The following is a 27,785-nucleotide window of genomic DNA, read 5'->3' as shown; positions in this document are numbered from 1 at the left end:
AATGTGGTTTATTCTATTCTGAGAAACATGCACTGAACCTGGCCCTCATGAACAAGACTGTTTAAACATTGGGAGAACAGTGCTGTTTTTTTTTATCCTTGTGGCATTTTGATCAAAGCATGTCACAGACAGCAAAAGCTGTGCTAATTGGTGGAACAATGGTATAACGGGGGGAAACTTGCCATGCTGGGGGCCTATAAGGAGATGATAACAAGCCTGCAGAAAAATCTGACAAGTTTTAATTAATTTCATCTTTATGGTAGAGTTGCTAAATGTGAAATACATAAAATGAAAAACATGCAGTTCCTAACAGTTCCTCTAATGCGTGAAATCAGCTATCTGACCTTACAGTACCTGACATTACAGATGCTCTTGTGGTGGAATGCTATGAAATCCTCACAGCATGAGGATGTTCCAGCATTTAGTGTAATTCACGTCCTGCAGGCAAATCTGGAACGAGGCAAAATTAGCTACTCAACTTGTACATGGTAATTGGAAATAAATTCCATAATAACCTGATTTGGTCAACCACTTGGGTGAGTGTGTGAGCACTCTGCTGGTTCATTCTGCAGGTCTGAACTGACCACAAATATGCTCATGTTACGTAACATACTTTGTGAGCTGGCTGCCAATCAAAGCCAAAAAATGGGGGCTGCACTCGCCAGGCAATTTTTGGGTCCATGGAGCAGAATTAGCCAGAGATCAGATATCATCTACGTGCCAAGAAAAAGCCTGATGTTTGGCACAGACAATAAAAGCTTTGGCCCCAAGAAAGTATCACAGACACACTGGCTACTGTTAGAGAAGAAAGACTGTCTGTTTTACAAAGATACTGAAAAGAACGGTTTATTGCACTTCATTAATGAGTTATAACAGCAGTGTTTAACATCCCTAAGAGATTTAAGGTCTTAATAGAAACCATTTTTAAAGCAGGTCAGTATATAATTACACAATGCTCACATCATTTGTTTCAAACGGTATATACACAAATACAATTTCAAATACAATACAATTTTATAAGTGGAATATATCTTTAAAACTGATTTAAAAAACAACAACAACAAGAACCCTTTCAAACCTGCTGAAGGCGCTTCTGTTTCAAAGCAAATAAAGATCATCCTCATTTTAATCACTTGTCCGTCTGATAAAAGTGCAGTTCATTCATGATGAGCTCTGAAAGTCCAGAGTCCTGAGAAAAAGTGTGCTGGGTCGGTTGCGATGACCTTTCCAGACCAAAGAATCCTTCAGAGCCAAGCCTCTGGCCCATGAACATCCTTTATCAGCGTGAAGCTGTCTATTACTTTGCCAGACTGAAGAAAGAAAATATTTTTTTTCAGCTAAATGGCCCATGAAGACATTTTATCAATGTGAAGACACATCTGTTACTTTGCCAGTCTGAGGACAGAATAATTGTTTTATGTAACCTTTTCTTGAGGCCTCTTGATAATATTAGCCACTAATACATTTTTGTGCATACTTGGACTTTAAGAATAAGATTTTGTTCTTAATACTCAATTTATTTAATATATATTTATATAATACAATTTATTTATTTGTATATATATATATATATATATACACACAAATAAGTCATAATATTAGCCATAATAGCTATAAAATTCATAATATATCTCAGCCTAAAATGTACCGCAGAGAGATTGTTTTTTTTTTAGCAAACACTATATTAAATTTAATTAGATATTGTATTGTAACTATTAATTGGATGGGTTTTTACCTGGTCGTCAGACACCTGCTCCAGATAAATGTGTGTGGAGTTTATCAGATGCATACGCGTGTAGCCATAATCTGTGCTTCTGAAGGCACTCCAGTCCCGAGGCTTTGGAATAAATCCATCGTGTTTTTCTCGACATCCCTAAGAAAGACAAAACAGCCTTAAAGGTGACTGTTGTAATTCACTGTGTATTTCACTCAGGCTTCCATAGCTTTGTTACTGAGTATGTGCCAAACATTCACCTTTAATCTTATATTTTAATCACATGTACTTAGTAAAGATCAAAATGCATTACTATATTATATTACAATCCAGTCAAGGCCATACATCCATTAAAATAGACATAGTCTAAAGGATTAAACAATTATATATTTTTTTCACTTTAGTTAAGATTACACGCCTATTCAAATTGTCTTCCCCTCATATGGAAATGGAGATAGAGACAGGTACTAATAGTATTTTCATAGATCTGTGCATAATGGATAGTGTAGGTGAAGGTGTAGACATACAGTACATCTAAGTCATTTTTTATGGCATTAGGGAATTTGGATATTATTTGGATATCTTGTAAATATGTCATTTTCATGAATAAAGATGAGTTATTATTAAGGGGATAAATCAATGACTAGAGGGAGATTTTAAACTATTAGTAAATTCTCTCATTCCAAATATTTAGTAGGATTTTATCTGGTTGGGGAAATCCAGGCATTCAGGGGTTTTTTTAAGTGTTAAAATAATAGGGTCACCGCAACCCTGAAACGGACAAGCGGAAAAGAAGATGAATGAATGATGAAATTAATAGGATATAATCAGTATACTTCATTTAAGATACTTCACTTTGACCTGTAGAACACATTATACTCACAGCTGAACCAGTGATGATATGCACAGGTGCTTTCGGATTCACATATGGTTTATCAATACTTCCATTATAGACCTGTGACCCCACCCAAAAAAAAAAAAAAAACACACACATTAGCCACGATTACATGATGCTTATTATGACGGTCAGACAAAAACCTCACCAAAATGGCTATTTATCAGAAAAAACTAAAAAGTTTTATATTAAATGTATGAATGAATAATATATAAATATGACATTCCAATTAACATATATTGATAAATTGATCAGGAAAATTCTATGTAAATAAAAGGTAGCATTTTCAGATTAGGTAAAGAAAAAAAATTACAGCAAAAAAAAAAATAATAATAATAATAATAATAAATAAATAAAAAATAATAATAACAATAATGAATAAAAAAATAAAATCACAAAATTTTGTTCCAACTATAATATTTCTAATATTGTAATTAGTTACTCTAACACACAATATGACTTCAGAATAATGTGTAAAAACTCTTTGTCCCTTAATTTGTGGACACCTGCTCATTCTAACTGTTCTTCTGAACTCAAATGTATTAAAAGGGAATTGGAGCCCTTAGGCTGATGCAATGACCTCTTTGCTCTTTTGGGAAGGCTTTAGCCTAGAAATTGGAAAACTGGAACACAGGAATTTCATGGCATGCAGCCATAAGACTATTAGTGAGGTCAGGTAATGATGTTGAATGATCAGCTCTGGATCATGGATGACTCTAGAGAATACACTGAGCTACAGTCCAATCCTTCTAGCCCATTTCAGATATTCAGCATAGGCTCAAGTAGAGCTGCTGTAGAAACTATTGTTGTATCAGACATTACTTTTTCTACACAGTTTGAAGCAGCTGTGTGTACACAACTGAACATCTGTAATAGCAATGCATACACCTATAAGTAGTTGAATTAACTATTTAGGAGTGTAATGACCTTGTAATTGTATACGGGCCAAAGCCTCTCATAGGTATGCTCATGTGCCCAAAGCTCCAGGTCAACACCTGCAAAAAAGAAAAAAAATCAAAATAAATCTGCTTATCATTACCATATTTTTAACACAGAAATCATATTTATTCAAACAAATAAGAAACAAAATGTACTCATACCTACACTCACAGAAAAAAAAGGTACAATAGGTGTACATTATTGGTCAATAAAAGGTACAAATGGTGTAAATGTACTTTTAAAAGGTACAACAGTGTTTTAAAGTTCACTTTGTGTTCCCTAAAGGTATCTTACATTCTCTTTGCCAGTAGGAGACGTGAATATTTGTGCATTTTCAATACAGAAATGTGTTAAATAAAAATAAAAAAAAAACATAACTCCTGGAGATGAAATGTGGTATAAGGAATCAACACAACTTCACAATCTACTATTAAAATGCAATAAGGTACAATTATGTTCCCTAATTAAAAGGCACTAATATGTATCCTCGAGGGTACCACAGAGACAGAAATGGTACCACCACAGTGACAACTTTTCTGACAGTGTAGGTGTTGAGCTAGACCACATACATTAATGCTATGAGGCTTTACCCCAATACTGCAAAACATATTACAGTATTTCTATGGAACTTCCCCAAGAGATCCAAACCCTCTGAGGTTGTGGTGCATGGCAGGATTTCTATAACTGTGTGGCTGGCAAGACAGGGCCAAGTTTATCTGTAAATAAACACTTGGGTTAATATTCTGAGATGGCCAGTGAGAGCAGTGAAACTGCTCACTGTGGCTAAACGTATGGGACTGCTTTGCTACTTCAGTTCCAGATATCTAATGTCATTGATTAGAATCCTCTACTCTAGGGCTTAGTAGGTGTAATGTTGGCTAAAATTCTCTTTGATGTGTACTGCGATATGAAATTTAGGTATCATTTTAATATAGATGGAAACGATTAAACCTTAATCACAATGTGTCTTGCAATGGACTGATGCTCATTACTGCTTTGCCAGGAGGACATTAGAGACATCAATATCTGAATGCAATACAGTCATTCAGTGTCATATAAAAAAAAGTATCAAGTGAAAAGACAACAATATGTCTGGACCTAATTCTCTTTTTCTGGATTTCATATGTGAACACGGCTATAGTTATTTGGGATGGATTAAGAAAAATATGGAAGATGGCATCAAAAAACAACAAGAGGACATGAGAACACACAAGAACGCATATTGAGAAAGTTCTGTATTGCTCTACCTCTGTATATCTGGTGACATGTGCCACACTGCTATTAGCTATGCAATAAGTGGGGTAAGCTGTACATCGTAAACCAATGCACAGCCATTACCAGAGTAAGTGGGCCGTGCACATTTACACCTATATAATGAAAAACGCAGTTGGGTTGTTTTATTCCCTTTCAAAACACTGGTTTGCTGTTTCGTTTTGATTTTATACCTGAACTGTACAAGTTAATGCAACCCCCCCCCCCAACACTTACTCTCAAATAAGACCTAAGAATAAATTCATTCACTGCAACAACAGCAAAAGGAAAAAAAAACAGCAGAGGAAATAGAAATGGCAGCCAGTAATTACCAGCCATTGACTTGATGAAGCTTAATAAAAGTTTTACAAGGGCACATCCATTTTAGATTTATGAACATTCACAGACAAAACAGACTTAATTTAGTTATGTAAAAACACAAATAAAACAGAATAAAACAAAGGTTCACCTATGTAATTGGCAGTTCATAATTTAGTCATCAGCTATTAGCTTGATAAGATTAATGTAATAAGGCTTACATTTTTACATTACAAGGCATAAATTAGATTCTTATAGGTTGTGTAGATTGTTTTGACAAACAGTATGTGTCGTGAGAAAAGGGATACCGTGCTGATAGAAAAGATCCTCCAGGCCAAGTCTTACCTGAAAAAGAGACATTTCTGATTAAGAGCTCATCAGTAAGGTCTGCTGGGATTATTAAATATCTTTGCTGATTGAAATTACATCTAATATAAGAGTGAGAGGCATGATAATTCCAATTTATAACAGTTTTTCAATTTCAACTTTTTAAGTCATAGACAGTTAAGAACATCACCTAGACTCAGGCCAAATTTTCACTTTCAGAAGCCATTAAACATGTCCACAAATGGAGCCCAGTACAAATCTTCCTAATGGACTACCTCTACAAAACACAGGAAGGCCCCCTGAGATGCTGTACGACCGAGCATTTCCCCCAAGCCCAATATACAGCCAGTTTACAGAGTTACGTCAGGTTATTAACATTCCTTTAAAAACTAGTAGGAGCTGCTAAAACATTATAAAGCATAATTAGAAATGTTAAAGTTCTTGTGACATCTTTTTCCAATTGCGAATTTAAGAGACACACGCTGGCTATTACACAATAGTAAGTCTAGGCAATAGGAACATGGATTTATGATTTAATTAGACCACTGTGGGCAACAGAGAGCAAAGTCTGGCACCAAAGAAACAAACTTTTTGCCCTTACAGACCCCCTTCCTTCGCTCTCTAACCCCTGAATCCTGTTAGGTTTAAACTGAAATAAAGACTGTAACAGAGGTGGCCTGAACCAAATGTTACTCTTATCTAAACCACCAGTCAAACATTACAGACATAATTTACTGTCAAAATGACTATTATGTACAGGCGTTAGTGTTAAAACAAGCTAGAAACACATATTTTATATAACAAGTTCTTCATCATTTTCCATTCCTGAAGAAAAGTTTCCCTTCATGAAGTGAACTTTGAGTTTATGAGAAGGGAGAATGTTAATTAGAACATGCGTAACAGTGTTACTTCAGGCCCGAAATGAGAACCGCTGCACTAGACGACTGATCCTGATTACTGTATTAGCTAATATGCAACTCAGATACGTCTTTCAGCCATATTGGTATTTAATGATACATATTACCTTAAAATTACAGCTTCAGAATCATCGTGAAAATGCACTGATTTGCAAAAGCGATATTGTCGCCGCTATGCCAGGCTTGGCACACTAGAAACTGCACTATGTAACTTTTGCTAGAACTGCATAATGCTTTACGGCACATTTTGATCACAGACAATTATGGAGGAAGGGAAGAAAAATGACAGGAGTAAAATTAATATTTCTGAGCGAGAGACCAGAAAAGGGTGACTTGATTTTACAACAGTGCTGTAAAAGTGAATTGCACCCTGCAACTGTAGGGGGAGCTCAGGAGAAGGGAAAAAAAAACCACAATTCTGGCATAGTGTTGTTTTAAGAATGGAAAATGGCTCTTTCCTAAGGGCAATACACAGAGTAAACAAGATCCATTTAAGCAGTCCAAAATAAAGAAATCAAATAACCACATGCAGCTTTGAGACTCCACAAAGATCCTTACATAGCTCTCAAACTTAGTGCAGTCATCATGATCATCATCAGAACAGTACATTGGTCTGTGGGCCATGGTGATGATCCAGGGTCGTACTGCTCTGTTTTCGGGTTTGTTTGCCTCCTGCCATATAAGTCAAAAAAACACATTTTAACACCTGTCTGTTTATTTAAAAAATAATTATTTAATTTCCTAGCTAAACTTAATGTGACCACCCGTATTTCAATGTAAGTCTGTCTATACCTCTAGGTCACTCTTAAGCCATTTGTACTGGCGTAACAGCAGATCCAAGCCATACTCAAGGTAGAAATAGACCTCGGTGGAGAAGGAGATGATGTGTGCCGGGCCGATGTTCCAGCTGCAGACAGACAGGTGGCACTGAGTGAAAATAAATTTAAACAAACATACAGTGTTCCTATAGCAATAGCCATCTCCATTTTTTAATCAGTGATTAGCCCAGAGAAGCTGTTCCAGAGAACAGCAGGAAATGTCTGCTCCCTATGTCATTAAAGCCAAACCTCAGAATCTTTCCATTCTCCCAGGACAAAACTTTAACAAATAGGCAAGCGTAGATGTTTGAATTGAGAAGTACAATAGGATTCAGTGGTCGTGCTTACAACATGGTCAATATGGCTCATAAGGTTAAAGCAAGATATTTCAACTGGTAGATAATGTCCTGGTATTATGGAAGATCACACAGAACCTTAAGGTTCTGTTTTCTACAAACACTAATGCTCTTCCACTTCAAATGTTACCCAACTTTTTTGCATGAGGACTTTTGATCAGTGCTTTCTGAAAGAGTCAGAGCACTGCCAGAATTTAGCTGTAGCCAAACACGAAGCTGGACAGGCAAATACGTTTTGACTAAAATGGAAAATGCAAATGAATATTGAGAAACAGATTCTAAAATCTGCTTGGGCTTAGCAGACCAAGAAAGAGATAAACAAATTGCTACCTCTCACGGCAGGCCTTGTGTACGAGAAATCAGCTTAGTTCAATATTTAGGACAAGGGTGCTTACTTTCTACATCACAGAGACACACAATATACACAAGATATAGTGTGAGGAATGATAACAGCTGAAATAACTTTTTCACATTCTCTTCTTAGTCAAACAGTCTGTAATCCTGCAGACTAAATAGAACACTGGTGACGGATCTGATGCTTCCATTCCTATCATACCAGTGTTGCCTGCTGACCCATGCATGTGATGGATGAGACCTCAGAGGCGCTCACTCGCTCTAAACAGGAAGACATGACTGCAGACCTGTGGTCTACCAGCAGATCATCTTACTACTGTGCAGACTAAGACCCATCATTGACAGAACACACACTTTTCTTCAGCCATCCTCTCATGCAAGCTGGAGATCAGGGCTTGAGGTAGAGCGTGAATGCTTTGGTTTGTCAGGTCTTAGGTATTTGGTTTGGAGACAACAACCATCCTTATGTAACTTTTGGAAGAAGACATTTGTTCTGGACATAAACAGGTAGAAAAGGCAAGGAGATGGTGAATGAAGCACCCACCTGTACCAGAGACTCTCCGTCTGGCCTGGCATGCTGAAGCGGTTCCTGTAGTGTGAGAAGTTGCTGGAAAAAATGGAGAAATAAATATATCAGTGGAATATTAGCTGACCTCTCCAAACATCTTAGAATGTGTGATCAAAAAAGGGGTTTCTGCTTTTTCGATCAGCAAGGTATGCTCTTTGTCTAGCCAAAGGCATGCCAACCTGCTTGTTGAATGTTTTAGTTGGATTTAAAGCTAGAACATAAACAACTTTCTAGGAAAACCATAGCTAGCAGAGGTACTAAATTTCCCGGTTTTTCCGAAATTATATTTTGGTCATAAAATGAGTGTTAGTTTTGTCTCTATGAGATATGGTTAAGAGAGTTGTGAACAGCATGTGAGGAAAATACAACACTAGAGAAAGAGTAATTGAATTCAGGCACTGACATGTTAACGTGACACGTGTGGAGTGACAGTAATTGACTAGAAGGTTTAGGTCAGAGGTCAAAGGAACAGAGAGGAGACTCGGTTTGAGAGGCAATAAAGTTTCAACAAAGAAATCAAGATCAAATAAGTACGTAGTCAAGGCACAGAGCAGCAAAACATTAACAGCCACCAATAGCCTTTTTGTGATCAATATACTGTCCTAGATATAATTGTGATAAACAATACCATTGTCATTGTATGCAACTGATATAATGATATGGCAATATCACAATAACAACACTTAAGAAAAATGTTGACAAATTTTAGGAAATATTTAGGCATTGTAATATATATATATATATATATATATATATATATATATATATATATATATATATTACAATGCCTAAATATTTTAATATTTTAAATTTTAATATCCTAAACAAATAAAAAGTACATCAAGCAAAATCAATGTTTTCAAACAAATCCCCTTAATGGCTCCAAAACCAAGAGACCAAAGAAAACTAGAGAACAGAATAAGTGGTTAAAATACTGATTTACCCTACCATGTTTTCTTACGAAGACAGAACACAAAAAACCTGACTGGGCTGATTTTTTTCACAGTATATGTACTTGTTTTTTTTTTCCACTTAATGGCTATAAACCATTACTAATTTTATTTAATTCCAAGACACTACCCAAAAAAAGAAAGATGTTCTATAACTAATCAGTCACACCCCAGTAGTCTAGCCCAGCCTGAAGGAAAATAAAAATGTGCCAGGAGATCAATATCGGGGAGACTTAAAAACAAATACTCTGGATGGAGATATTTTCCTAGTCTGAGTTCAGAAAGCTATAAAAGCTAACACAGCATTGGCACTTTGTCCTCACAAGATGTCTTCTGAAAAAATTGAGTATGTTTCAGTGGGACAATATGAATAAAGATAATATAAAGAATATTTTGTAGGAGAAATGCTCAATTGATACCACTTGTTTGTTTTCTCTGTAAACCACTCACAAGTTTGAAGATTCTGCTTCATATTAAGAAGCTAGCTATCTGTTGTTAACAATACAGTTTATCATTAGTAGTTAGTACACTGACTAATCTACACAATATAAAGGGCTGGGCAGTGTTAACAGACAACAATTTGTTTGAGCTTGCAATGCTTCAGCCCTTAACTTGGTGTAATTTCCTACACAAGCTACTGTTGAAAATCTGAGCATAACTACTAGACACTTAAATGGTCATGATTAGAAAAGTTTACAGAAAAGTGTGCAATTAGTTTCAATGTTAGCCATTTATGCAACTTTTTATTATTATTATTATTACAGTTAGGGAACACAATGTTATTAATGTAACCACATTTTTACCTTTGCACTCTGTAGAACAACACCATAACAATACGAAAGATATGAAAGTGATTTTGGTCAATATGAATTCTAACATTGTATTCTATCTCTCGGTTGAGATGTCAAAGCTAAAGTAAATCAGAAGCTCCTGATTCATCTTTAAAGGAAAATAAACATGTGATCCCTGCTGGAAGAAAACCTCAATTCTCCAAAACAACATTAAACTGCACTGGTGGAAAAAGAATTCTGGCCGTTTTCCATGCAGCTTCAAAGATTTTATGCTAAAATATAGGGTTAATTTTTCTGTCTCCATTTATGCATATGTTATACTCAGTGAATGCAAATATTTAAAATGCAAAAAGTTTTTGCAGCCATCATTAATTTGCTGATAAATGTCTGGTAACCCAACCCTTTTTTTGCTCTTGGGGCTATAAAAATCTTCAATTAATGTACACAGGTTTTGACTGATTATGCGGATTAGATTGATGGTCAAAAAATTCTTTGGCAGTCTACTGGGAGCAAAAAGATATCACATCATAAACAAAAAATACAAGTAATTTTAATGAACAACAAAGAGCCCCATTCTTCATACTGAATAAACTGCATGCCCCGTCTTTGGCTCCAGTTAGTCCTAGCCTCTATTTACATTGGTAACATTGTGAGTGACTCTTAGTCCCAGCAATGGAACGCAAAATGATTCATGTATGAATTAAAAGGCAAAACTGCCTTTAAAAATTAAAAAAAGGAAAACAAAAAGGAAAAGAAAACGTCCCGTATCTTCACTGACTACCGTGTTTTTTCTTCTCATTCCAGACAGAAGCAGTATTCCATGAGAAAAGTCAGAGTTTAGACTGACAAGTTTTCATATGTTTATGGAATATGCGTTTAAGCTCTGCCAAAATCCATTTTAATGACAGACCAATTGAGAGTTGAGTGGACAGGAATGCAGTTAAAAAAGAGAACTCGGAGAACTTGGGCAGATCTTAAACAGATATTGTCTAGACCCTTGAATAACTGCATATCCAAAGAAAGTTTCCTCAAAAGGCTATGTCATCATATCAATATAAAAGTTCTAGATTCATATTGCAAAAATATTGTACCGGAACAAATGTCTTCTTGTCTGTATTAATTATGTGCATACATTAGGGCTGTCCAAGATTTTCATCGTACACCACGAGGTCTGACTGAAGTTTAAATTAATATTGATAATACAAGACATTACAATTTAGAACTATGCAAGCATTTTATAATGATTTGTAGGCTGTTTTACCAGAAATTTTGAGAACTGCGAGTTTTAAGAATTGAGCATGACGCATATACCCTATGTCTTTTCTTAGGAGTGTTATATTTAAACATACACTGTAAATATGTGTTTTACAAAGTTAATCATCCACCTTGTTGGGTTCACAGTTTATAAATGTTTGAAGGCCAAATACAAGAGCGGTAATTTTGGTAAACAATGGATGCACATAAAACATTTCATTAAAAAAAGAGACACCCCTTAGGCCAGTTTCACAAAAGAAGAGAACACAGAGTGCCCGATCTACTGAATATAGAAAATGGAGAAAATAAAATCTTTCCTCACCCTGGCTGTGAGCAAAATGTTTTTTTTACCATTTACCATTACTATTTACCATTAAGGGCACTATTGAGTACACTGGCCATTTTTTATTTGAGATTTTATAGAATTGAGCATGATTTTGAGGGCCCTACATTCTCCTACAATGCACCATTTATAGTGTACATTGTAGCTCACTAAAATGAGCTGATTGTGGACCAAAATGCATTGCGAGTTTCTTGGTTACTAAGCAATGTACAGTGGAAATGTCAGAATTCCCTTGTTTTTCTGGCTCTACTTAGCGAACTAAATGGTGCTTCACTATATCACTATACTAATGATGGGTTAGGGAGCCATTTTGGTCACAGCCCCTGTTACATACACCCTCCCAAAATCCTTAACAAATAAACAAAATTAGAACAAATGTTTTTGTCTCAAAAGAAGACAGCTTAATTTGCGGCATTAAAAGGTCTTTGGATGGATATTTGCCATTAACCACTTTTAAAGTGTTTTCTTTAACTTTAAGGGATACTGGCAATGAAATATAGACAGAAAAAATTCTCAAAATGGTCCTTTGGCATTTTTTGAGGTTTGTACTAATACTGCTGAGTGAAAACAGAGCTTTCATGATTTCATTGTGGGCCTAAACCGCATAATATATCAAGAATACACGGTTATGATTTATCTACATAGCAACTGCTAGTTTGTAGCACACGGTAAGAGTGACAAATTGGATGAAAGTGTGTTATGCGCTGGACATATGTTACCTCTGCAGTGCAGTGTTACTTATACAGCTGGTGTGAAAAGCTGCACTGATTAGTATAGTAGCGTATATAGTATAGCATAGTTTAGTAGCACCGTCCATTATTAGGCAGAGTTATGCTTCTGCTGTGAAATGGGTCTAGATTCACATTGATCCAAGCTAAACCAAACTGTAGTTAACTAAATACTATAATCATTGAACTATACATTCAATTAATTTAATATATAAAGAAATAAATGACCATGTCTTAGTTGACTGAAATACAGACTTTATTACTGAGCAATGTGACTGTCCCCCCTATACTCCACTGTAAGCTAATCAAATCCATAAAATGGGCATTGCACTGTTCAAAGGTTAAGAGGGTTTAAAAGTTGAAGCCAATAAAACAACAATTAAAAGGCAACAGCTATCCTCAAAAGCCTCATGCACACTTTGATTTGCATTTAGATAAGAAAAAAAAAAGAAAAGTGAATAATTTATAATACTCACTAGGCCCACTCATGATTGCCAGGGCAGGTCATATAGGGCACATAGGCAGCAATGGATTCAATCTGTTTCATAAATTCATCCCCAATCCTGCCATTATCCTGAAACAGACAATAAATATTTCAAATTATAACATTAAATAGAATAGTTTTACCTGTGGACATGGGGTAAAGTAATTATAACCAGAGTATCTCAATGTTCGCTCCCCTTTTCAGGAAATGTTTGTGAGCTTTTAACCTACTGTAAAATGAGCCGTTTTAAATAAGTGTTATATTAATCCCCTTCAAATTGACAAGTGGGGGAATACTGCGTCATATTCTGGGTAAAAGAAGTATTTCACAGGTTTTCACAAGAATGGACATGCTGTAGGTATTTAGTGAATAAATATAGCTTTCAAGTACAAGGAAAAGCTCAGAGGTTGAACGATGTTGGTGAAAAGAAACTTTTGGTAGGTTTTATGCACATATGTAGGCTTCGTATGTTATGAATGTGTATCCTATAATTAAGTTGCCTTTAACCGGTTAAAATCATCAGTTATCATAACTGTGTGAAGGGTTAGTAAAGTTTTTGCCATCTTCTCATCCATTATATAATTTGAAGGACTAGAAGATAAGGATGTTGAGCTTTGGAGATATATATATATATATATATATATATTTTTTATTATTATTATTATTTTTTTTAAATGGGAGGGCTGTTCTCAGAACAGTAGTGACAGTCTAAAAACTTCAGTAGCCCGGCTGTGTCTGATCCACACTTTGTGACAGCAACGCATGAATCGAGTATCCACTCCAATCTCTTTTTTTATATATACTGTGCGCATCCACTGTAAACATTACTGACATCTTGTGGAAAAAGGAAAAGGGAAAACGGAAAACTAATCCAGTCTGAATTGATCTTAAGATTGAATACATTACTGATGAACTGTGACCCTGAAATGGGACATCTGGGACATCTTAAATGGATGACATTACTGATTAGATATTGTTGAAACAGGTAATAGACCTACAATGGGTTGAAATTGGCAAACACTATAGTCTGTAAAAAATGGCACCTGCCTAAATGCTGATATTCATGTTAAAGATAGTAATACAAGCTATAAACTTGGCTAATACTTTCTTTCTTCAGGGGAACGCCAAAGACCAAACTGTCTGCAAGCTTAACTGAAAAACCTCAGTAAAGAAAGAAAGCAAGTGAAGTGCAGTCAAGAGAAAAGCCCCTAAAAGCTACAGCTGCCATTAAACTAAGACAGTTTTCCAGGCGACTTATCCAGATGCCCTATCATTTAACCAAAAAGAAAAAGGGAGAAAATGTGCTTAATGAAATCTGAACTAGTCGTTCTGACAAATATTATAATGGGGCAATTGTGGGATATAAACAGCACACACTATGATGGGCAGCTAAATTTAAGGGCTCTTAACGAATTTTCTAATAGCTCCTGTTCTGTTTTTCTAGTTACGACATTTAGGGAGTAGTGGAATGGCGCTGCTCTCAGAACTGGATGTACAGCAGTGTTCAAACCTTTGCGGTTTTCTGATGATGTCCAGTGCATATTCATTCCCTTAAAAGGGAAGCAGAGATATCCTGACATAACGATTAGCAGCATGGCATTTGCATATTTGGAAAATGGATTCTCTCATAAAAATCCTGCGTTGGAAGTATGATTTGAAAGAATAGAATGAGGTCCTGTTTTTATTGGTACTAAGGTTGATGACTTCTAAATCCTGGCCACCGCTACTTTTCAGGATAATAAATTACACGTAAAAGACTAAAATGGAAAATGTTGGTGTTGACTTGGCAGATGTCAAGTAAGTGCTTTCTTGATCATCTAGCAGTGATTCTTGGCAACGTTTCTTAGTGACAGCTAGCCTAAACACACCTTCTAAAATAATATCCATGTCAGTCTGGCTTTCATACACACCTGAAAATTATTCAACTGCAAGCATCTCCATTTGATGCTCATCATCATCATCATTAGCAGCACTAATTTTGAGCCACATATCTATGAGAAAAGGCTTTGGCCTTTTCTATATATTCACTGCAAAAATGATACCCTGGCACACAAATCTGTAATATCTAATATCTCCTGTTTACAGATTGTTGTGAGGACATTATAAAAATCTATTAACTGATATCCGAGTCTTTTTAAACTTTCATTAAATTTTCAAAGTTGGTGTTGCTTCAGCACAGCTCCAGGGCCAAGTGGGCCTCAGATTACTGGAGTTTGGTGTGTTCCCCCTACATCTACTACCCTGACAATGGAACAACAACAACAACAGCTACTTTCTTAAAACAAGTATGGATATTTCAAAAAAACATTTTATATTTATTTAATAATTCATATTAATTTATTAATATTAAATTATATATATACTTTCTTTCCAGTCTTTCAGCTATCTCCGTATCAGCATTTACAGTTATATTTGATTGGTTATAAAGTCTAAATATTGCCCTTTTTGGACCTGACTATATAGGCCAGGATGTAATACTACTGCAGTATTTACTTAAGTGTTTTGTAGTATGTGTTAAATGTCACAGCCTATATAAAGTCATTATGTACTTTAACGTATTCCAAGGCACTATGGAATGATTTGGTTTTTCTTTTTATTCAAATGTGACTGCAGTGATGAACAAATCTATAAACAAATGTTATAACAGAATTCATTAAATAACAATTTAAATAAGTGAAGGCAAACATTTTACCTCATGCATGTCATAAGCAAAGTCCCCTACAAATCAAATCAAACAAAAACAACAATCTTAGAATTCATTAACTGACATTCAGAGTGTCTCTCTAATTCTTAAGGCCACTGTCCATTTATTTATATAATTTGTTTCTAACTGCTACCTGCATGCTTTATAATAAACGTGCTCTGAAATGGCACAGTCAGAAAGATGCCGGATTAGTATTTTGAGAGTTTTTACTATTGAATTTTAGTGAGCAGGATTACATATGGCCAATCACTGTTATCCATATGTCAATATCACGCATCTCAGGAAGACATATCCTTCCATTTAGCTTCTAAATCCTATTTTAAACTCCTCTTTAGTGTTTACATTGCCATGTTGATGCCACTGTCAATCAGAATGCAAGTTTACCATCCTTCACCGCTCACAGTAGGCAGCAAACATGGATCATTGGAGCTTCACTGCTTTACCATATATGAATAATAAATATAACATGGGATTGTGGCCTAGAATATGTTTAAGATCAACATGCAATTTTATTTATGAGTGGACAGTGGTTTTAAGACTGCTTGAGAAATCCATGATAAACGTATGAAAAACTGTTCATTTAAATATCAATAATGAAAAAATTGTTAAGATTAGGCTGACAGATGAATATATGGCAGAATTTCAAGGTACAGCTGTGTAATGCATTGTATCTAAAATAACAAGTATATTTTGAAATTAAATGCCAGTTTTTAAATCTAAAATATCTAAAATAACAAGTATATTTTGAAATTAAATGCCAGTTTTAAAAGTGCAATGACAATTTTGCACTTTTATCTTACAAAGGTAAAAATGCATCCTGCTTACCAATGTGTAGGATCACATCATACATCCCGGCCTGGGTCTCTTTCTGCAATCGGGCAAGGGACTGGGGGTTCTCGTTACCCATATCACCAAACAATGCAAATTTTGGGCTAAAGCTTGTGCTGTCATTTAGAGCAGTGAAGAAGAAAAGATCACTCCAGCCAGCATCGCTACCACAATGATAGACTGTAAAACAAAGACAGAATTAAACAATGAAACACTAAATTATAATCACATTATCCCCTGACCTTAATTATTTGAGCTCGTCACAATTATTTTACAACAAATGTGAAACATGAAAAGATGAAAAAACATGGAGGTTAGGTGAATTGGCTTCTCTAATAACTGTCCTGTTGTTTAAATTATGATGCAGTCCTCCAAGTGGACGGTGGTTCCTGGTCGAGAGTACGCTGTTCACATTTGGCTGCTGATTCTTGCCAGTGTGTGGATCGTAAAGTGTCCTTGGGTTTCTAGAAAGGCTCTGTACAAGTCTAACATTAAATAAATTAATAAATAAATGAAGTCAGCCAAGCTGAGGGAAATACTAGCCAAGCTGCAACTTTTAACTTGTGCTGTGACAACACAATGTTTATTGGAATTTATTTTGTTTCAGACACTTTCTGATTCGTTGCTTAAGTTAGACATAAACTGCAGTTCATGACACAGTAGCTCAGAGTGCTTACCATATGCAGCCCCAGGCCTCAGGTCTGTCAGGGAAACTCTGTGAATATACATTGTCCTTTTCTCTGACCCTCCATCCACAAACACAGTGGAGTTTCCCTTGGCAGTCTGACTAAAGAGCTTTCCACCCCACAGACTATACTCCACTGCACTGTCTGTCTTGTTAACTGTTGTCCAAGTGATCACCATTGAACCCTTCACACCTGTGGGGGGAAAAATATAACTGTTGATTCACATATATAAACTTCAGCAAACAATTTTTCTAGCTGCACAAAAAATCACTAAAAATAGAAGATTCCAATTTTAACAACAGAAACATTCCTGTTTTCTAATAAATAGAGTTTCTGAGTATGATTTAAGACTATAATTTGCTGAGCACTGCTACAAGCAAATTAAAGTAAATAGGGCTTTTATGTTGGGAACATATATCAGTCTGCACATTTTGGCAACGCAAAGACAAAAATAATCCAAATGCTTTGCAAGATTATTAATTTGAAGTTTGCAACCAACTCATTTATTCCAACGTTAAAAACACACAGTCACACACATACTTTTTACATACAGCTTTATGCAGCTTTCAAACAGTGCTTTTCTTGTAGTTTTGACAAGTACTTTTACAGCTGGGCAGACTCAGTGAGAACATGGGATATGGTGCCATCTACTGACAGAATGTCTTATAACCACTTCTGGATATCAATACATTTCTGTGTACACTTACAGAGTGCTAGATTTAGCTAACATAACAGGAAAAAAGATTCCAATTAAAATTGCAGCTGCAGAATGATGGTGCATATTTAATGTTTTTCCAATATATTATACTCATTAAAAAATAGAAATCGGCAAATTTAAATTGGTTTCCTGCAAACACTTATTTCCACTTATTTTAAACTAACATACAAGTTTGCTGCTCCTCCTCTGTGAAATGATTAATCAGTTTTAAGCAGCTCAGTATAAAACTGCAATTGTAAGCCAGCACATCACACATAATTCAATAAATAGAAGTCTCCATAATGAGACCAATAATGCATTAAGTATGTACCCTTACCTGGATAAGACAGGTGCACCTGTTCAGGCTGGGACCAAATAGGTGGTACACACAGTGCCACAGGCACCAGGCCACAAAAAAGACAAAGAAGCGCAAAAGCCATTCTTTGTTCTATTCTCTGTTTTGTCTCTCACTGTCCTGAGCAAGAGAAGGAAAGAAAAAGGCAGCACTTTCGCTTATGCTTGTTAAACAGTGACCACAAACACATGATCAGCTATATAAGATCATCCAGATGCCACATGATCACAATGTAACATAACAATAACAATGGCATGTGACCATTTTTCTTTTTAAACACTTCTACTTCACAAATCTACTTCCCTGTTTATTGCTGTAAATTGTTGTGGTTTTTTTTGTAGAGGAGAGGTAGATTACATTTTTACAAGTGAAGTAGCACGACAAAAGCACAAAACATGACAAAAGGTGTCTTTTCTGGAGGATATCTTTGCAAAGATAAGGTACTAAAAGTAGGAGCAAATCTTTTAAACATGTATTTATAATTCTGCAGTACCTGCTTTAGCGACTGCAGGCTGATAAGTTCAGTTTCAAATGTGGTTGGAAGTCATTGTTAGGAATTCTGTGGATCCCAAGGTACCATCTGTTGGTATGAAGAGCAAGGTAAGCATGATCATTTAAACCCATTGTAACAGTTAAAGCTGTCTTCCAGTGAAAACTGTACTTTTACATCATTAACATGTACATGTGCTGTTTTTTTATTTGTTAGATGTAGTACCATGAGCAAAATAAACAGTGAAATACATGCGTGAATATTTGGAAAGTACATAGTTCCTAAGGTGGTCTTGAAAAGGCAGATTCAGACAGCCAGGGATTCTGATGTCATTGAAATTAGGAACCAATCCTTGCAGGGTAGAGTTTTTGAGCTGCAGGTGAGTGACAAAGGCAGAGACTAAAAGCATATTCATACATCTGCCTGTACTAAAATAAGGGAATGTGTAGAGTTAGCCTACATCTGAGTTTTTAGTGCTGTAATCAATGACTGGAGTAACAATCTCTTAAATATAAAAAAAAATAATTGTTCATTAAAATCTACAAAAAGCATAAACGTAGCTTCACCAGTGATTTTAGAGTTCAGTTGGGTTCCCTTAATGCACATTAACTTCTCTTTTACAAAAGGAGAAGCCAATATTTCTAACTATTCATTATAACTAATAATATAGAAACCTGTACTTTTATTAATATTTACTAAAATGTATGGAAGATGTACCCTTGAGGGTATTACCACAGTGACAGTTTTTCTGAGACTGTGGACACAGATTTACAGACAGCTTGTATATATTCAGTAGATTAGCATCTAATAAAATTAATATTGAGCAGCCATCCATGAGCCTAAGCTCACCAAGCTCTGTGTAAAGTGTGGACATGATATGTATAAATACCACTCCAACTCCTAAACATCCTCAAGTATTAGATGGGGCTACATCACTCCAGAGAATACAGTTCCTGCTCCACAGCCTTGTGTTGAGATTCTGTATAACCCTCGAAATAATGACTGTTTGTCCAAAATGTGTGCATTTAAAATAACAGAGCAGCTAGCTAGTGACAGCTATATGGGTTGTACTAACTATGGAGCATATGCAATGAGGACATTCAGAAAAATATTGCTCAGAAATGAGTTAACGACACCTGAACTAATGATTCTAAACCCCAAGGAATATCTTTAGACAATAACAACAGCATAAACTTGTACTCCACTGTGAAAGTCCTGAAAATGAAGCGTATGCATTGCACAGCTTTGTTGTTAGCATGCTAGCCAATTGCTAACTATAAACTTAACGACACGTTTGCTAGCTGAATAATACCCTGCCTTATTTATTCCACACTATTTCCAAAGGCATATAAACCATTCCGCAAAACTTAAACACACACTAGAGACTAAATTGACTGTTACAGCTTTTAAACTCACCCACACCTGTAAACAGGAATCAGGCTGACTCTCAAAGTCTCAGTGCTCTAAATGTAGATAGTGTGATATACAAGTCGTGAAATAACGGCTTTCGCTCAAAAATAGGACATAACACGTAATAAACACTCATTCTGGGTCTGTCATATGCTACACAGTGCACGGTTTGCCATGTAGAGCACTATTTAAGAAGCAGAAGCCGTAGATTCATGTGCACTACATAGCTAGTGCACTACGTAAGAAGTAGGGAGCTACGCGGGTATCAGCCACCGGCAGGAATAAAAATCCTTTTCTTTTTTTCTCAGAAAAATGTTCGTGTATTTCTAAGTGCAAATAGTAAGTGAAAACTCAAAAATAAATAAATATTATATAGACAAAAAGGAAGGAATGTAGGTTGAGTATTTACCCTCCCGAAAGAACAGGTAGTAATGTCACAAGAACCAGCTCGACTTGTACAGAGCAGGAAGCACGTGCGTTTTTGTGTGTGTTTGTTTTTGTCTCTTAGAGAGAGAGAGAGAGAGAGAGAGAGAGAGGGACGGACGGACGGACGGACGCTCATGTGTAAAGAAAATGAGATTTTATTCACATATATTACAATAAAAATCGTACTTTTTTGTATAAATTAAAATTGTGCATTTTAGTGAAATTGACATATGTATTGCCAAAATGTCCTGCATGTACTTCTCCATTATAAATGTCAAAATACTTTTTAAGCCACTACTTACAACACCAAACTTGTAAAACAAAAACAAGTCTCACATTTGACATTATGCAAAATATTTGTTAGAATAGATATGGATCACCAAATATGAAACTTAACTATTTATTATAGTGTGACTGTCCAAAAAAGACATATATCTCTATTTAGGTCGATTTGTAGTTTACTACATCATTTATCATTTGCATATAGCAGCTGTCTTTCACATTGTGTGAAAATAGAAATGCTCCAAAATAATTTTTTATAATTTTTACAGTGACTTCCATTTAATCTTAAGGTTTTTCGTTCTCCAGTTAAGTTAATCTTGGCAACGGAGATACATGTTTTTCTTTGGACTGCATCGATATATTAACTGTACAGTACATGTGTGGCAATGGGAAGTTTCTGGAATCTAATTCTATATAATACATAGCCAATCCAAAATTTTCCTTTACTAAATATTTACTGGGGCAGCACGGTGGTGCAGCAGGTAGTGTCGCAGTCACACAGCTCCAGGGACCTGGAGGTTGTGGGTTCGATTCCCGCTCCGGGTGACTGTCTGTGAGGAGTTGGTGTGTTCTCCCCATGTCTGTGTGGGTTTCCTCTGGGTGCTCCTGTTTCCTCCCACAGTCCAAATAACACACGTTGGTAGGTGGATTGGTGACTCAAAAGTGTCCATAGGGGTGTGTGTGTGTGTGTGTGTGTTGCCCTGTGAAGGACTGGCGCCCCCTCCTGGGTGTATTCCCTTGCGCCAAATGATTACAGGTAGGCTCTGGACCCACCGCGACCCTGAACTGGATAAGTGGTTACAGATAATGAATGAATAAATATTTACTATGCTGATTACATGATTCTTTTTGACCAGGAAATATGTTTACAGATATGTCATCTGAAGATATTGACTATGAAGAAAGCGACAGCTCAGGAGAAAACCGGGCCAGTGAAGAACAAAACTACAAGGTTCAGATCTCATCAGCACATTATACAAAGGTACACTGCACACATTTCATGGCATCTTTTGTATATGTCATATATCTTGATTAAAATTCATTACCTATATTTGTTTTTAAATCTGCATGATTCAGTTGTTGACATGTTAACCAAATTACTCAGGTCAGATTGTCTTTACACTGCTGCTAAAAATCATAATGAATACCCCAATTTACTATCCAAAAAACAAGCTCTATTGATGGAACCAACATGGAACGGTGGATGTGCAGATTAATTTTATCTAGCACAAACAAGTACCCGTCAAAATGGCAGGGATAATTAAAAAAAATTAAAAAGAGACTGCCTAGTACAAATACTGAGCACGAATGATCCAAAATCCAATGACAAAGCAGGTGTCAACAACACAGTGAAACAGCAAGACAAAAATAACAAGGCAAGATAACACCTTAAAAACACAAAGACTTTGTAGGACTTACATACATCCTGATTGCAGGTGTTTGTGGTAAATGAGAAGGCAAGAACCAACTCTCAAGTGATCCAGGCTTAACAGAAGGGAAACTTCGTGGCACCAGCAAACTTACACACCTTCTGCCTTTTAATATGTAAAATATAACAATAATGGTAAATCCCAACAATCCCAATAATGATAAAACCTTTCTACCAAAATGCAATCTCCTAACACTATCATAAAATCACAACATAAATGTTATGTACTATTATGGATTCTGACTCTGTATGTTTATCTACAAAGCCATATTCCGTATCAAATCATTTTAAATTACTTTCTTTACACACACACACACACACACACACACACATACATACATACATACATACATACATACATATATATATATATATATATATATATATATATAATTAAGCTTTAAATCTTTGCCAAATATATACACCAGTCAACTATAACATTATGACCACATCCTTGTTTCTGCACTCACTACATTCTCTCAGCTCTGCTGTCCGGACAGAAGCACTTTGTAGTTCTATAATTACAGACTCTAGTCCATCTGTTGCCCTTTATAGTTTGTTTGCTCCCTCGCATCCTGTGCTTCAATGGTCAGAACCCCCACAGAGCAGGTATGATTTGTGTGGTGGATCATTCTCAGCGCTGTAGTAGTGTGTTAGTGTGTGTTGCACTGCACTCTTGGAAAAAAAAAAAAGGTACAGTAAAGGTACATTATGGCCAGTAAATGTACACGCAGTGGAAATGTACCTTTAAAGGTACAACAGTAGTTTTAAAGCCCAGTTTTGTTCATTCAATTCATGATCAGATTTGTTCAAATCCATTCAATTCAATTCTCTTCTCCAGAAAGAGAGGTGATTATCGGTAAGGTTTAATTACAGAACTGTATATTTTAAAAATAAAACATCATAATATAAATTCTGGAGCTAAAATGGGGTGTGTGAAATCAACAAAGTTTTAAAATCTACAATTATTATTATATAAGGTACCCTAATATTATATTAATATTATATATATATATATATATATATATATAATTATATAAGGTACTTTTATAATAATAATAATAATATAATTATATAATATATATATATATAATATATATATAATAAAAATATAATCCTTATATAATGTTCCCTAACTAAAGGTACTGAATAGGTACCCTTGAGGGTACCACCAGAGTGACAGTCCTTCTGACAGTGTGGTATGAGTGGATCAGACACAGCAGTGCTGCTTGGTGTATACTTAGTATTATTTATGTAAAATACGTAACGTTTGACTGCAATTATTGAGCAATTATATTCTTATGATCATTTTCACAGATGGCATCTAGTAACAAGAAAGAGGTGAATAAGAAAAGGTGAGAGCCTCATCCCCTGAGCCCTGGTCCTAAATTGTTTGTTCTTGGTCTTTTGTGCTTTTTTGAAATTTTCCACGTAAACACAGCAAATATCTCCATCAGGGTGAAGAGGGTGGTGTCCTGCAAGAGAAAATCTCGTCACCTTAGCGAGCGTGCGGGAGTACGCAAAAGACCATCAATAAACGCTAAGACATTCGAAGCATTCAACAAGGACAGTGAACAATTCAGCGAAGTGGAGGTACAAGATGGATGCTGCTCTGAGTTACGAAGTGTGCATCAGGCCAACAGAATGGAGGAACAAAGCATCAGATACAGTGACTACTTCTCAGAGGTATAAGCTGAAATGCACACATGACAGGGTCCAAATTTAACGTATCACCGGTTTTGTATGTAACTGTGTTTATATGACTGTGGAAGAATAATCAAATGTCTGACTTGATATATCAGTCCTCATTCAAGTCACACCTTTCTAATAACCTGAATTCTTATTCATAACCTGGTTTCTCAGTGATAAGCAACCCTGGGGGATTTCCAAAATCACAAGAAATTCTAGTTTCCATGTTTCTGACATACCTCAGAGGTGCAAGCATTGTTGAGACAGCATCATGAGGAATGCATACTAAATTCGATGAGTTCTACACAGGACAGTGTCACACATATATTCAGAGAAAGCTATGTTAAAAATGTTAAAATTAAAGTGCAGGGTGACACCCAAGTGGCCACTGCACAAACCTCAGTAAGAGGAATGTTTTTAGCAGGGCACAGGATCAAGGTTGTAGATTTGGTTACAAAAATGGTAGGGACACACAAAACACTCTATACTACTCTAACCCTCACTCCTATATGAATGAATGAATGAATGAATGAATGAATGAAGGACAATTCACTTGGGGATATGTTCTACTTTACTATGGAGTACATTAAATAACAAACAACCTTCAGTGGAATAATAAATACTAACCATTAGTTTATTAGCATATTTAACATTAATGCCTGTATTTCCTTTTGATTCAAAATTGATGTTTGTTATTTTCAGGTGTACTGTCACTTTAAGACCATGCATTTTCAGGCCCCGTCTACACAGGTCCATTTGTTTTTAAAAAGAGATTCTCCTCCCTGGGTGGCACGGTGGTGCAGCAGGCAGCGTCACAGTCACACAGCTCCAGGGACCTGGAGGTTGTGGGTTCAAGCCCTGCTCCGGGTGACTGTAAGGAGTGTGGTGTGTTCTCCCCGTGTCCGTGTGGGTTTCCTCTGGGTGCTCAGTTTTCCTCCCACAGCTATCTTGTGCTCCAAAAACATACTTTGGTAGGTGGATCAGCAACTCAAAAGTGTCCGTAGGTGTGAATGTGTATGTGTCGCCCTGTGGGGAATGGCACTCATTCCAGGGTGTGATTCTGGGTAGGCTCTGGACCCACCATGACCCTGAACTGGATAAGCGATTACAGACAATGAATTCTCCTCCCTATTTAGACAAATACGAAAAGGGCTGCGTTATCATGCCAGTCCAGTAGGGGGCCATTTATGTTTAAATGGCAGCCCCAGAAGGAACCGGCTGCACATTTCTGTTGTTCTTCTGTAAAGTTCTTAATTCATGTTCTGTTTGTTTATGTGCTAAAAGAAACTTAGAAAACATGTAACACAAGACTGTTCAATGGGACTAACATGGAATAACATATATTTTTACAGATAACGAAGGACCACAAGCAAATGTCAGAACTACTCTTTGGACGCAATCTGAAACTCAAGATAGCACTTACTCTTTGGAGAAGAAATATAGGCGAACTACTATCATTTCTTATAAAGTAAAAATATAAACCTAGCAACACAGATAGTTGTACCATTGCTAAATGTTTTATGTATAACATTGCTAAAGGTTAAGTTGGAACTCTGAGCATGTTTTAATGTATTATTTTCACAGAATCCAAGATTTAAGTGTGCTTGTTGACTGCCTGCCCATATTTACAAAAAGGTGGGCATTCAATGTAATTATGTGCTTTTGTACAAAATTATGGGCACATTTGTCTAATATTTTATATATTAAATATTTGTCATACATACAAAGAGCTACACCAAACTGTATATAAGGTTAAGCCTTAATAAGACAACAGATAATATGCCAAATTCAACATAAATATTACACTATTTTACAAGTCAATCTCAAAATACATTTATTATAAACCCAACTCTAAAATATGCATAAAATACTGAACATGAAAAGATATTTGCCTTGCTTTTCTTTACATTTAGGGAGACACCTACAATAGGCTCCATGAATTTGGTCATGTTTTCTTAGAGGAACTTTCCACTGAAAGTAAAGTTTGTTTTTAACTTTATTTGCTCACTGTTATTGTAAGGACATTAAATGTGGGACAAAAGTTTTTAAAGGAATACTAGGTAAGATTTGGATATTTTGCTTCTGGAGCTCCCCCTAGTTTAATTCAATTTTATAGCATTGCACTAAAATAAATGGGGAGGGTGGTGTTTTCCTGCCCTCCTCCAAGAGTTACATAGTAGTTTCTGCAGTGCCTGGGATAGCAAAAACAGATGCTCTTTTCCTCCTGTTACAGTGGAACAAGTATTTTGAAGATGTAATTTCAAGGTAAAAATATTTAGGCAGGAATACAACCTGGACAGGGTGCCAGTACATTGTTTTGTATCACAATATATAATATAACATGTTATAAATGGCTAATTTGACCAAAAATATTTTAATAAATTATATTAGGTAATTAACCTTAATACAGAATTTATTATGATTCATGCTAAAAATGTGCATATAAATCCACAGCTGAATTAATTTCTACTTTTGTCTTCTTAGACTTGCTGATAAATGCGCCCATGTGTCTGTTGGCTTTTGTGTGGATCTGTTCCCTCTGGTGAAAAATGTTCTCAGAAGTCGTTATGAAACGTACGCCACTCTTTGGAATTACCTGAAAAGCCAGTTTTATTAGCTGTGATAAATGATATCCTTTCTAATCTGATCTACTTCCATTCAGTTATCAGATCATTGCCCTTCTCTGGATTCAAGCTGTGTTGACAAAATGGCTGCCGCAGCTGTCACAACTTGACTGTGATGGACATGATGTCATTTCTTTGGATTATTCGTAAGTTGTCTCTAATATCCATAACATAAGCACTACAGGAAACTAAAGATCCACTGGTACATTATATTTTGTGTTGTTGCTAACAGAAATATATATGCTATCAAGCAACAACTGCAAGGACTGTGGAGACAGGCACATCCGCTATATTTCACCACTGAAGCCATGACAGAAATATGGAAGGTAAGATAAACTTGTGCAGAGGTGAATAAAGCAGACTAATACTAATTTAAATAAAATGCTAAAGACAGTGATGGAGCAGACAGAACTGATTACTGACGACAAAACATAATTCAATTAGATACAAAAAGCAATAATAAGATTTTGAAAATACTCATTAAAAAGTATTTATTTTTTACAGCAGACCAATAGGGATGTGGCTTTAAGCTTGGGTTTAATTCAAACTGAATTTATAATTTTTTTAGACCATTGAGTCTCAATTGTATGGACTACGACTGTGATATGAGATCCACTGAAGAGAAGAATTCAGCCTGATGACCCAGAGTTACAGACCTGGTGACAAAGTGATGAGGGAGAAGAGGAAGAAACAGATGAGAAAGAAAAATACATATTTCAATAAGTGAATAAAAATATATAATATGACTTCATTATACTGAGTGAATGATATCTGTCACTGGAACAGTACAAACTACAGATAATGTTATTCAGAAATGATATTTTATTATTTGATTAATTTATTAATAAATCTAAATGTATTCGTTTGAAATAAAAATGCAGACTTGCAATTAAATTTCTGGTAAATCTTTCAGTCCATCAGTCAGCAACAAACAAAGGGCAGTAGAACAAAAAATATCTGGGTGAAAAAATAATCACAGGAAGAACGTACAAAGCCAGTTCAGTTTATTATTATTATCTCTCAAGAGAAACTTGATTTGCAAGCATTCACTAACAATCACATCCATACATACAGTAAAATGTACGAAAAAAGACATGAAATACAACTAAGACATACATTGGCAGAACAAGTTCATATAGACCAAAAAGGATCAAACAA

The 27,785-nt window shown here is 35.7% G+C and overlaps 2 protein-coding genes across 4 annotated transcripts; one reads left to right on the top strand and one right to left on the bottom strand.

Annotated features, from left to right (window-relative positions):
• Window positions 1-830: 830 nt before the first annotated feature.
• On the bottom strand, window positions 831-20,648 carry acp7 (acid phosphatase 7, tartrate resistant (putative)). 3 transcript variants are annotated; one of them, XM_066673437.1, is made up of 15 exons: window positions 20,587-20,648; window positions 18,771-18,857; window positions 18,260-18,397; window positions 17,217-17,417; window positions 16,537-16,719; window positions 15,700-15,725; window positions 13,000-13,097; window positions 8,434-8,496; window positions 7,154-7,268; window positions 6,920-7,033; window positions 5,426-5,462; window positions 3,537-3,604; window positions 2,598-2,669; window positions 1,736-1,873; window positions 831-1,310 (listed from the first exon to the last, which is right to left on the bottom strand). In XM_066673437.1, the coding sequence occupies exons 3-15, from the start codon at window positions 18,360-18,362 to the stop codon at window positions 1,245-1,247; spliced, it is 1,284 nt and encodes a 427-aa protein (XP_066529534.1). In that variant the 5' UTR covers window positions 18,363-18,397; window positions 18,771-18,857; window positions 20,587-20,648; the 3' UTR covers window positions 831-1,244. The 3 variants fall into 3 exon arrangements, with proteins under 3 accessions (XP_066529534.1, XP_066529531.1, XP_066529533.1); XM_066673434.1 differs by lacking the exon at window positions 20,587-20,648 and adding an exon at window positions 20,184-20,404; XM_066673436.1 differs by lacking the exon at window positions 20,587-20,648 and adding an exon at window positions 20,190-20,404.
• Window positions 20,649-20,689: 41 nt separating this feature from the next.
• On the top strand, window positions 20,690-27,397 carry LOC136669133 (KATNB1-like protein 1). The gene is made up of 10 exons (XM_066646784.1): window positions 20,690-20,741; window positions 21,758-21,867; window positions 23,632-23,669; window positions 23,772-24,000; window positions 25,356-25,471; window positions 25,588-25,638; window positions 26,488-26,577; window positions 26,666-26,773; window positions 26,860-26,953; window positions 27,196-27,397. The coding sequence occupies exons 1-10, from the start codon at window positions 20,738-20,740 to the stop codon at window positions 27,229-27,231; spliced, it is 876 nt and encodes a 291-aa protein (XP_066502881.1). The 5' UTR covers window positions 20,690-20,737; the 3' UTR covers window positions 27,232-27,397.
• Window positions 27,398-27,785: the final 388 nt, after the last annotated feature.

Source organism: Hoplias malabaricus, chromosome 1, assembly GCF_029633855.1.
Source record: "Hoplias malabaricus isolate fHopMal1 chromosome 1, fHopMal1.hap1, whole genome shotgun sequence".
Lineage (NCBI taxonomy): Eukaryota > Metazoa > Chordata > Actinopteri > Characiformes > Erythrinidae > Hoplias > Hoplias malabaricus.
The sequence above is the reverse complement of the archived record's forward strand: the minus strand, read 5'-3'. Positions and strand labels throughout refer to the sequence as shown.

Excerpts from the sequence above, each read along its gene's own strand:
- acp7 (XM_066673437.1), bottom strand. The coding sequence starts at position 18,362 with ATGGCTTTTGCGCTTCTTTGTCTTTTTTGTGGCCTGGTGCCTGTGGCA. Across the intron at positions 5,463-6,919 it reads GCACTAAGTTTGAGAGCTAT|GTAAGACTTGGCCTGGAGGA; the intron begins GTAAGGATCTTT and ends TCTCTTTTTCAG. Across the intron at positions 1,874-2,597 it reads ATATCATCACTGGTTCAGCT|GGATGTCGAGAAAAACACGA; the intron begins GTGAGTATAATG and ends TGTCTTTCTTAG.
- LOC136669133 (XM_066646784.1), top strand. Across the intron at positions 23,670-23,771 it reads AAAGAGGTGAATAAGAAAAG|GGTGAAGAGGGTGGTGTCCT; the intron begins GTGAGAGCCTCA and ends TATCTCCATCAG. Across the intron at positions 24,001-25,355 it reads ACAGTGACTACTTCTCAGAG|ATAACGAAGGACCACAAGCA; the intron begins GTATAAGCTGAA and ends ATATTTTTACAG.